Here is a 9,968-nt window from a genome sequence, read left to right as displayed (position 1 = left end):
AAGGGGCTCTCCGGCTCCATCTCTCCGGCAGTGGCGCGGCTGCGCAGCCTCACTGGTCTTTACCTCCACTTCAACAACATCTCCGGCGCTATCCCCCGCGAGATTGCGAATCTGACGGCGTTGAGCGACCTTTACCTCAACGTCAATAACCTCTCCGGCGGCATACCCGAGGAGCTTGGAATAATGGTTGCCCTCCAAGGTGAGTTAAACCGCACGCAAAAGAAATAAAAATTACTTTTTTTGTGAATCATTCTTGCTTTTTTTGTTTCATTTTTTTTTTGTCAAAAAGAAATCTTTTCCATCAGTTTTGTTTGTCAGTGAGTCCATCTTTCATGCATTCTCGATGACATAGTAGCTTTTGTTTTGTTTGTAATGATTCTGATAGGTAAATTTGTGCATTTCTCGTGTTCATTTAGTTCTCCAGCTTTCAAATAACAAGTTGACTGGGAGCATACCTCCTCAGCTGGGACTTCTCAAGAGTCTCAACCTGCTTGCTCTGCAATCTAATTCTCTTAATGGGGCCATCCCTGCAACACTGGGAGATTTAGTTGAGTTGACATGGTTGGATTTAAGCTCCAATCACCTTTTTGGTTCAGTCCCTGTTAAAATCTCCCAGCTTCCTCAGTTGACATTTTTAGATGTTCAAAACAACTTGCTCTCCGGCAATGTACCTTCAGGTAATCTAACTATTGTGATTTTCTGAACTATTCCTTACTACTGTTTTCACGCATTCATCACTCACTTTTCATATTTATGAAGAATTAAAGAGATTGGGGTCAAGCTTCAAGTATGGCAATAACACTGGTCTATGTGGAAGTGGATTCACTGATCTTAGGGTTTGCACTTCTGCTGATCTCAGTCCAAGCAGACCCGAACCATTCAGTGCCGGTTTGACACCTCAAGATCTTCCACAATCTGTTAACATCTCTTCAGATTGCAACACAACTCACTGTTCCAGCTCTTCAAACTCCTCAAACCTGGCCATCATTATCGCGACCACTATAGCTGTATTTGGAGTTGTTGTGTGTGCCCTGATGGCCTTCTTTTGGCTCCAAAACTATCAGAAACAAAAGCTTAGTAGTGGTTTGCTTAGGGGTTCAAATGGCGTCGTTAGCACTGATCCAACTGCTAAGTCCTCATATCAAACTGCTTCTCCACTCATTAGCCTTGAGTACTCCAACCGCTGGGATCCAATGACCGATGAGAGGAGCAGTATCGGGTCATCTCAAGAGGCTCCTCAGATCTATAGGTTTAACTTGGAGGAGATAGAATGTGCTACTCAGTACTTTTCGGAGGTGAATTTACTTAGCAAGAAAAGCAGCTTTGCGGCAACATACAAGGGGATACTACGCGATGGAACGGAGGTTGCAGTGAAGAGGATCAACAAAACTAGTTGCAAGTCAGAGGAAGCTGAGTTTCTCATGGGTTTGAAGGCATTGACATTGCTAAGGCACGAGAACCTAGTTGGATTAAGGGGCTTCTGTTATTCAAGAGCAAGAGGAGAGTGTTTCCTCATTTATGATTTTGTTGCAAATGGGAGCTTGTCGGAATATCTAGATGTCAAATGCGATGAGATTCACAAGGTTCTTGATTGGTCTGTAAGAGTTTGTATCATCAAAGGCATTGCTAAAGGTATTCTACTTGACCTATATGACTATTTATTTTCCTTCTCAGATAGCTATCATAATGAATATACTACTGTAACAACAACAACAACAACAAACATTGATCATTTAAGATGGAATTTCATCTTGTCATTTAACTACATTCGCACTTTGCCTTGAGGAATCCTAATTTGTTTGATTCTTACATAGGTATGGAATATCTCCACAGCGACAAACCTAGCAAGCCCTCCTTGCTCCATCAAAACATGTCATCGACAAAAGTCCTCATTGACCGCCATTTCAACCCCCTACTCTCCAGTTCTGCCCTGCACAAACTATTAGCAGACGATGTCATTTTCTCCTCTCTCAAAACAAGTGCTGCCATGGGCTACCTAGCCCCCGAGTACACCATGGTTGGTCGGTTCTCTGAGAAGAGTGATGTCTATGCGTTTGGAGTTATTGTGTTCCAACTCCTCACAGGAAAGACAAGAATCAGTCACTTGAGACCTGAAATGGAATCTGGTAAACTCGAAGATCTCATTGATGAGAACCTGCAGGGGAATTACTCAAAGCCTGAGGCAGCCAAATTAGCAGGCATGGCGTTGTTGTGCACGAGTGAAGTGCCAAACCAAAGACCAACAATGGAGGCAATTCTTCAGGAACTGGATGGAAGCAGAAGTAGGAACTGAATTGTGTTTAGGGATTTTGATGTCATTGAGAAGGTTATCGGATTCTGTAGTGTGTTTTCCAATTTGTGTATTTGATTTGACTTGGTTCTCTCAAGCTTCCTGGGAGAAGAGGGAGAAGCTGATGTAACTAAAGTTCTTGTAATCTAACATCTTGTTAGGGGACTAAGTACATAGCATTTAACATATGAAGCAAGTAGGAGTCCTAAAATTTTCAGCATCAATGCAAATGGACCAAAAGAAGTAGCATACCTCAATTCATGCCAATCTATTGTTGTATCAAGGAATTGCAATGGAAATCATATCATGTGTTAACTATTACAGTTAGAATGAAAATTCAAATTATTAATGGACTGTTATCAATTATTAGTCGATTTCATCGGTCGTCTGCCAACATCTATTAGTCGACTATTTTTGTTAACTCTGACTGTTGATCAATTCAATGTCCATGCAAGAAAGCTATCCTCATTCGATGTTTGGTTTATGCTCATCCTTCAATCAGAACTTCCTCTTTGCCAAGAAGTATATCACCTCTAAGTCTTCCTTTCTATGTCTAGTATCTAGTTCAGCTTAATCTACCAAGGCTTTTTTCATGTGTCTAACATCCAGTCTCCTATTACTGTTATGTCTTCTATAACCAACATCGATTAGGCTTCTTTAATGTCAAATGTCTAATCTACTTGACTTATTCGGATTGTATGGTCAAATTTGACTCATTTAAACTTCTTTTATTGCACCTACAATATTTGTGTTAGCACCTGCATTCTTGGCACACATCATTGTTCAGATTAAGTAAATTAAATCTTTGCCAACCACATCAAAATACAAGGATCAAAGTCAATTACTTTGTGTCTAATTGCACCAACACATCTCACTTATAACTTAGGAGTGAACTTTATAAGATAAGAGTAATGATACGCTGTGGGAATAAAAAGCACGAAACGCTGTGGGAATAAGTCATCCATTCCTACGTGGAATGAAAAATGCATGAAACCCTTCTCTCTCTGTCCACCTCATCTTTGACTAAAACCCTAAAGAAGTTGCCCACCCATCTCCTTCGATTTCTCTTCTGCGCCTCTCCTCCTTTTTCTCTTCTGCGCCGCCCTCTCCTCCGAGTGATCTTCCACACAGAAGCTGCGCCTCTCCTTCGTCTCTTCTGCGCCCGCCCTCTCCTCCGAGTGCTCTTCCACACAGAAGCTGCGCCTCTCCTACTATTTCTCTTCTGCGCCGCCCTCTCCTACTATTTCTTGTAAGACCGTTGAATTCGATAGAGGGGGGGGGGGGGGGGGGGGGGATATCGATTCGAAAATCTCGAGTTAAAACGCAGCGGAAAAGTAAAGAAGTAAAGAGATGAACACTGTTGATTTTTACTTCGTTCGGAGCCTGTGACGACTCCTACTCGAAGGCCCGTACTCCTTGAGTACTTTCGTTGGGCAATTCACTAGCAATTCGGATAATTACAATTTACGTACAAATATTGCTAATGAAAAGAAAGAAAACAAAGCTAACCGACAAACAATGAATTAAAAGGAGAGCCGGAGTGAGTCGTCGGAGCTTTGTGAACATCGTTGGAGCGCAGAGCAGCAGAGTGATTGGACTCAGAGTTCTCAGAAGACTGATCTCTTGAAGCTCCTGCCTGGGGCTTCTTTTATATACTGCTCCGGGCGCCTGGATCCCTTCCGGGCGCCTGGAATGTGACGTAACACTCCCAACCAGCATGCTCCAAGTGTCAACGCCGTCCTGGGGATAAAACTTGCCTCCGGGCGCCCGGATCCCTTCCGGGCGCCCGGATCCCCTCCGGGCGCCCGGACCCCTCTTCTCCAGAAAGTCCTTCTCCTGCAAGAAAAGGTTAGTCCGAGGCAAATGTACCCTGCAGCAAAGATTGTTAGCACAGTTTTATAGATAAGCAAAGTATGACTTAGATTCCGTCTTTCCGAGACCGGAATCTAGTCACGATCTCGACTTAGATATCCGAAATGGATCTAAGCCGGATCGACGCCTAATGTTCCCTTCCCGGGAACGCGTCCTCGCAGTCACTCCCCTCCAGTGACTTACCTTACTTACCTGCCAGACGTCCGGTCAGCCCGTCGACCCCTCGCCAAGCGTCCGGTCGACCCGCTTGGACTTCTCGCCACCATCCGATCAGCCCGTCGACCTAGTGGACTTCTCGCGTCCGGTCAGCCCGTCGACCGCTTGGACTTCTCGCCACTATCGGCCCGTCGACCTAGCCGGACTTCGTGCCATCCGGCCCGTCGACCTGTCTGGACTTTTCCTGCACATCAAAGTGTCGACAACAACACAACTAACTTAACCTATTTGTCATTCATCAAAACCTGGGTTAGACCGTTAGTGCTACCCGCACCAACAATCTCCCCCTTTTTGATGGAATGATAACCTGGTTAAGTTAGTGAAAGCATATGTACGAAACAACATGCATTTGTGTGGTTTTAAAGTTAGTTTGTGTTTTCAGATTGGTTTAGCTAACTTAACCACCTAACCCTTCTCCCCCTTTGGCATTCATAAAAAAAAACAAGGGTAAACAATCATAGTGTAGAGTTACTTAAAACAATAACACTTAATCTTGAAAAATACCTGAGTTTGGTTCAGGATTCAAAGACAAAAGTACAATTTTTAAATCCAAGAAAAGATCAAGTTGACTGGGGGGAGTATAAAGATTTGAAAACTTTTAAGTTTAATTTTCAAACATAAGTGTATAAGGTCTAAATTTCAAGATTAAATTTCAACTTTGAAACGTTTTTCAAACATAAGTTTTCAAAACCAAAATTTCAAAGCTAAGTTTGAAAAATCTATTTTTCAAAACTAATTGAAATTTATTTTTCAACACGAAGTTTGTAAATGATTCAATTTTCAAAATCAAGGAAAATGATTTTGAGAAGCTTAGTTTGTAAAATAATTTTTGTAAAATTTAACCTTCAAATCAAACTGTCAAAATTAAGTAAAATCAAATTTTAAGAACTAGAGTTTTAAATTCAATTTTCAAAAACTAAGTTAAATCTAATCAATTTTCAATAAAAAGTAAAACAGCTTAGTTTTTCAAAAATAGGTTTAAGAAAACATTTTTCAAACATAAATTTTAAAATATTTTTAAATAAAGGGAAAATTTTAATTAATCTCTCCCCCTGAACTTGACATAAAATTTTAAAAGTATTTGCTAAAAATATTCAAAGTAAATTTTTTTTTTTTTTTAAATTGAGGTAGAATTTTCTAGAGAGATTTTAAAGAGAAGATTAAAAACTAACACTTAAGGAGATAAATAAATCTCCCCCTGAATTTGATACTCCGTTAATATATTAATCCTCCTTATTTATTACTCCCCCTTAATATAATGCTAAGGTTTGAGTGTGTTAAATTTCAAGCCCTGACACATTTGTCTACCGAGTAACACTTATATTATTATCTCTGTATCCTTGGTATAATTATCTATTTGAGTTTGATTAATCATTAATTTTAGATTCAGGCTTGTAAGCTTTAGTTTAAGGTTAAATAAGATACGATTTTATTAATTCAATAACAGTTAACCATTATCAATAATTTATCGATTAATTTTTACTTGATTTAATAATTTAATACTTATTTAAAATGATTTAACCTTTGTATTAATTAATTGAATTGGTTAATAAAAGTATTAGTTATAATTCGATTTTTTCACTTACTTCCTTTTAAGTTGGATTAACTTAGTTTAAAGTTAGTAGTAATTTGAAGTACAAAAAAAATTATTAAACATAGTTAAAGTTCAATTTGAATTAATAGTTAATAAGGATAACTTATGATTTAATTTATAGTGAAATTAGGATTTTGATTAATGTTAAAATTAAGATTTATTGAGTTAAATTAAGAATTAATTGGTGTAAGTTAATTTTTTAAGTTCTTATTTCAATTATTCACTTATTAAGTATTTATAATCTTAAGTTAATCAAATTTTAATTACTTGTTAACAACATATTTCAATGTAATTTTGAATTTAATTATTTAATGTTATTTAGTTTTAAATTTATTCTTAAAATAGTTTTTGAAGGCAATTTAAGTTTGATTTTAATTGTAAATTATGTTTAAGTCTTAAACCTAAATTAACTTTAAAGTTTTAATGTTAAGTTTTAAACTTTAATTTTAAAGTTAAAATAATGTTTGAGGTTACAATAATGTTTAATGTTGAAAATATGCCTAAAGTCTAAATCATAATTTTTAATAGTTTTTATTATTATTATTATTATTAAAAAGTAATTTTTTTTGAGAATTTTTAGAATGATTTTTTTTTTTAATAAGTTTTAAAAGTTTTTAAAAGAAATCTTAAAATAATTTTTAAAATAATTTTAAAATAATTTTTTTTTTTTAAGATAAGTTTTAAAAGATTTTAAAATAATTTTTAAAATAAGTTTTAAAAGTTTTTAAAAGCAATTTTTTTTTTTAAAATAAGTTTTAAAAGAATTTTTAAAATAAGTTTTAAAAGTTTTTAAAAGAATTTTTTTAAAATAATTTTTAAAATAAGTTTAAAAAGTTTTTAAAAGAAATTTTTTTTTTTTAAAATAAGTTTTAAAAGTTTTTAAAAGAATTTTTAAAATAAGTTTTAAAAGTTTTTTAAAAGAATTTTTTTTTTTTTTAAAATGATTTTTAAAATAAGTTTAAAAATTTTTAAAATAATTTTTAAAATAAGTTTTAAAAGAATTTTTAAAATAAATTTTTTTTTTTTTTAAATAAGTTTTAGAAGTTTTTAAAAGAATTTTTAAACTAATTTTTAAAATAAGTTTTAAATGTTTTTAAAAGAATTTTTAAAATAATTTTTAAAAATAAAAAGTTTTTAAAAGAATTTTTTTTTAAAATAAGTTTTAATAGTTTTTTAAAAGAATTTTTAAAATAATTTTTAAAATAAGTTTAAAAAGTTTTTAAAGGAATTTTTTAAAATAAGTTTTAAAAGTTTTTAAAGAATTTTTAAAATAAGTTTTAAAAGTTTTTAAAAGAATTTTTTTTTTTTTAAAATAATTTTTAAAAAAAAAATTTAAAAGAATTTTTAAAATATATATATTTTTTTAAATAAGTTTTAAAAGTTTTTAAAAGAATTTTTAAACTAATTTTTAAAATAAGTTTTAAAAGTTTTTAAAAGAATTTTTAAAATAATTTTTAAAATAAGTTTAAAAAGTTTTTTTAAAATTTTTTTTTTTAAAATAAGTTTTAAAAGTTTTTTAATAGAATATTTAAAATAATTTTTAAAATAAGTTTAAAAAGTTTTTAAAGGAATTTTTTAAAATAAGTTTTAAAAGTTTTTAAAAGATTTTTTTTTTTTTTTAATTAAAATTTTGAGATTAATTTAGATTAAAATTTTGAAATTGATTTAAGTTTTAAGATTAAAATTTTGAAATTGATTTAAGTTTTAAAATTAAAATATAGAAATTAATTTAAATTTTTGAAATTAAAATTTTGAAATTAATTTAAGTTTTAAAATTAAAATTTTGAAATTAATTTAAGTTTTAAAATTAAAATTTTGAAATTAATTTAAGTTTTAAAATTAAAATTAATTTAATTTTAAAATTAAATTTTGAGATTAATTTAAAATTAAAATTTGAAATTAATTTAAGTTTTAAAATTAAAATTTTGAAATTAATTTAAGTTTTAAAATTAAAATTTTAAATTGATTTTAAGTTTAAAATTAAAATTAATTTAAGTTTAAAATTTTGAAATTAATTTTTAAGTTTTAAAATTAAAATTTTGAAAATAATTTTTAAGTTAAAATTTTGAAAATAATTTTTAAGTTTAAAATTAAAATTTGAAAATAATTTTTAAGTTAAAATTTTGAAATTTTGAAATTAATTTTTAAGTTAAAATTATGAAAATAATTTTTAAGTTAAAATTTTGAAAATAATTTTTAAGTTTAAAATTTTGAAATTTTGAAATTAATTTTTAAGTTCAAATTTTGAAAATAATTTTTAATTTAAAATTTTGAAAATAATTTTTAAGTTTAAAATTAAAATTTTGAAAATAATTTTTAAGTTAAAATTTTGAAAATAATTTTTAAGTTTAAAATTTTGAAATTTTGAAATTAATTTTTAAGTTAAAATTTTGAAAATAATTTTTAAGTTTAAAATTTTGAAAATAATTTTTAAGTTAAAATTTTGAAAATAATTTTTAAGTTTAAAATTTTGAAATTAATTTTTAAGTTAAAATTTTGACAATAATTTTTAAGTTTAAAATTTTGAAATTAATTTTGAAGCATTATTCATCTCACCCGATCTATATTATCAATCAGGGAATCCTATGATTTTGTGAGATGAAATTAGATTTTTAATTATGGAGTTTTGGTTTAACGTGTGTTAGATTCAGATTTAGTTTTGGTTTCTACAAATAGGCATTTTTCGGATAAATTTCTAAGCTTGGTGAGTCACATGGACATCATTAGAAGTAACCAACCTTTCGAAGTTTTCCGAATAGTCCTATCCACGGAACTTAGTACTAAATCTTGGTCTAACTGGTTAGGATTCGTTTAAGGGTAGCTTCGGTCAGTTCCACTTGGCCAAATGCACCAGATCGAAGTCATATCTTTCTAGACATGCGATGCCCAAGCTTCCCTAACGTACTATCATCCAAAAACTTCACCAGTACCATGAGTCAAGTTAAACTTGGTCTCTCTTTAACTAATCCTAATTACCCTGCCGGGTTAGTTTGTTTTGGGTTACCCTGTCGGGTAGGTTAGTTTTGGAGGTGCCAGCTATTCTGGAGCCTCCCCCTGAATTATTGGCCATTAATTTAGATTTTGGGTTTGTGTCGATTCTTTTTATAGTTATAATCAACTTGGTGATAATCTAAATTTTGTTGAGTTTTGAATTTTGATTTTAATTTAGATTTATATTTTAGTTTTTGATCTGATTTATTCAAGTTTATATAATGTATTTTATCTTTAGGTATATAGAATTGATTAAGTCCTACTTGCGTGGTTAAGCACGCTTTCGGGACCCAAGCTTGTTTAGTTGCTTTGTGTTGGGTTAATAATGATTTAAAGGTTTTGTTTGAGTTTGACTTATATCCAAGTCCGGTTTTATTATAGCATGCCTTTTGGTTATTTAGAATTAAATCTAAATTTTTAGATCTTGTTGTGAATTTTTCCAACAATTCTTTTAACTTATTAATTTCATTTTTTAATGATAAATTCTCTTCCTCAAGTGTTCGATCTTGAGTTGGATTCGAATTTTTTAATTGTTCCTTGAGGTTTTGATTTTCCTCAAGAAGCGATTTATTTTATTTTCCAATTTAACTAATTTTTTATTTAAACACGAGATAATTCTAAAGAATTTACGATTTAAGTTTAGGTATACCTCTTCGGAACCTTCGGAAACGAGTGCGGACTCGTGGCTCGATTCGGGTTCGGACCCGTCTTCCGATTCCTCTGATTCGTCTTCCGTTTCAGCTTCGCGAGCCATCAGCGCGAGGTGACTTTGGTGCTTTTGCCTTTCTCCTTCCGATTCGTCTGAGGAGGAATCGTCCCATGTTGCTTTGAGGGCTTTCTTCTTTGTTGACTTTGGTTTGTCAAGTTTTAATCTTGGGCATTCGTTCTTGTAGTGCCCCTTTTTGTTACATCCGAAACATGTGACATTTCTTGAGTCGGCTGGCGAACTGATCTTCTGAAGATCCTGTTTGCTGAAGCTTCTCTTTTTCCTGGTGAACATTTTCC

General features: G+C 31.6%; 1 protein-coding gene across 1 annotated transcript in view; it reads left to right on the top strand.

Annotated features, from left to right (window-relative positions):
- LOC121974861 (LRR receptor-like serine/threonine-protein kinase ER2) overlaps positions 1-2,476 on the top strand; it is a 2,824-nt gene extending 348 nt beyond the window's left edge. The window contains exons 1-4 of the mRNA XM_042526123.1: positions 1-199; positions 417-677; positions 760-1,632; positions 1,815-2,476. The exon at positions 1-199 is cut by the window's left edge and continues 348 nt beyond it. Coding sequence (XP_042382057.1) covers positions 1-199; positions 417-677; positions 760-1,632; positions 1,815-2,293 — 1,812 coding nt within the window. The 3' untranslated portion in view covers positions 2,294-2,476. The remainder of the gene's footprint in view (positions 200-416; positions 678-759; positions 1,633-1,814) is intronic.
- The last annotated feature ends 7,492 nt before the right edge of the window (positions 2,477-9,968 follow it).

This window comes from Zingiber officinale, chromosome 4B, assembly GCF_018446385.1.
Source record: "Zingiber officinale cultivar Zhangliang chromosome 4B, Zo_v1.1, whole genome shotgun sequence".
NCBI classification, from domain to species: domain Eukaryota; kingdom Viridiplantae; phylum Streptophyta; class Magnoliopsida; order Zingiberales; family Zingiberaceae; genus Zingiber; species Zingiber officinale.
This window is presented reverse-complemented; position numbering and strand designations above follow the sequence as displayed.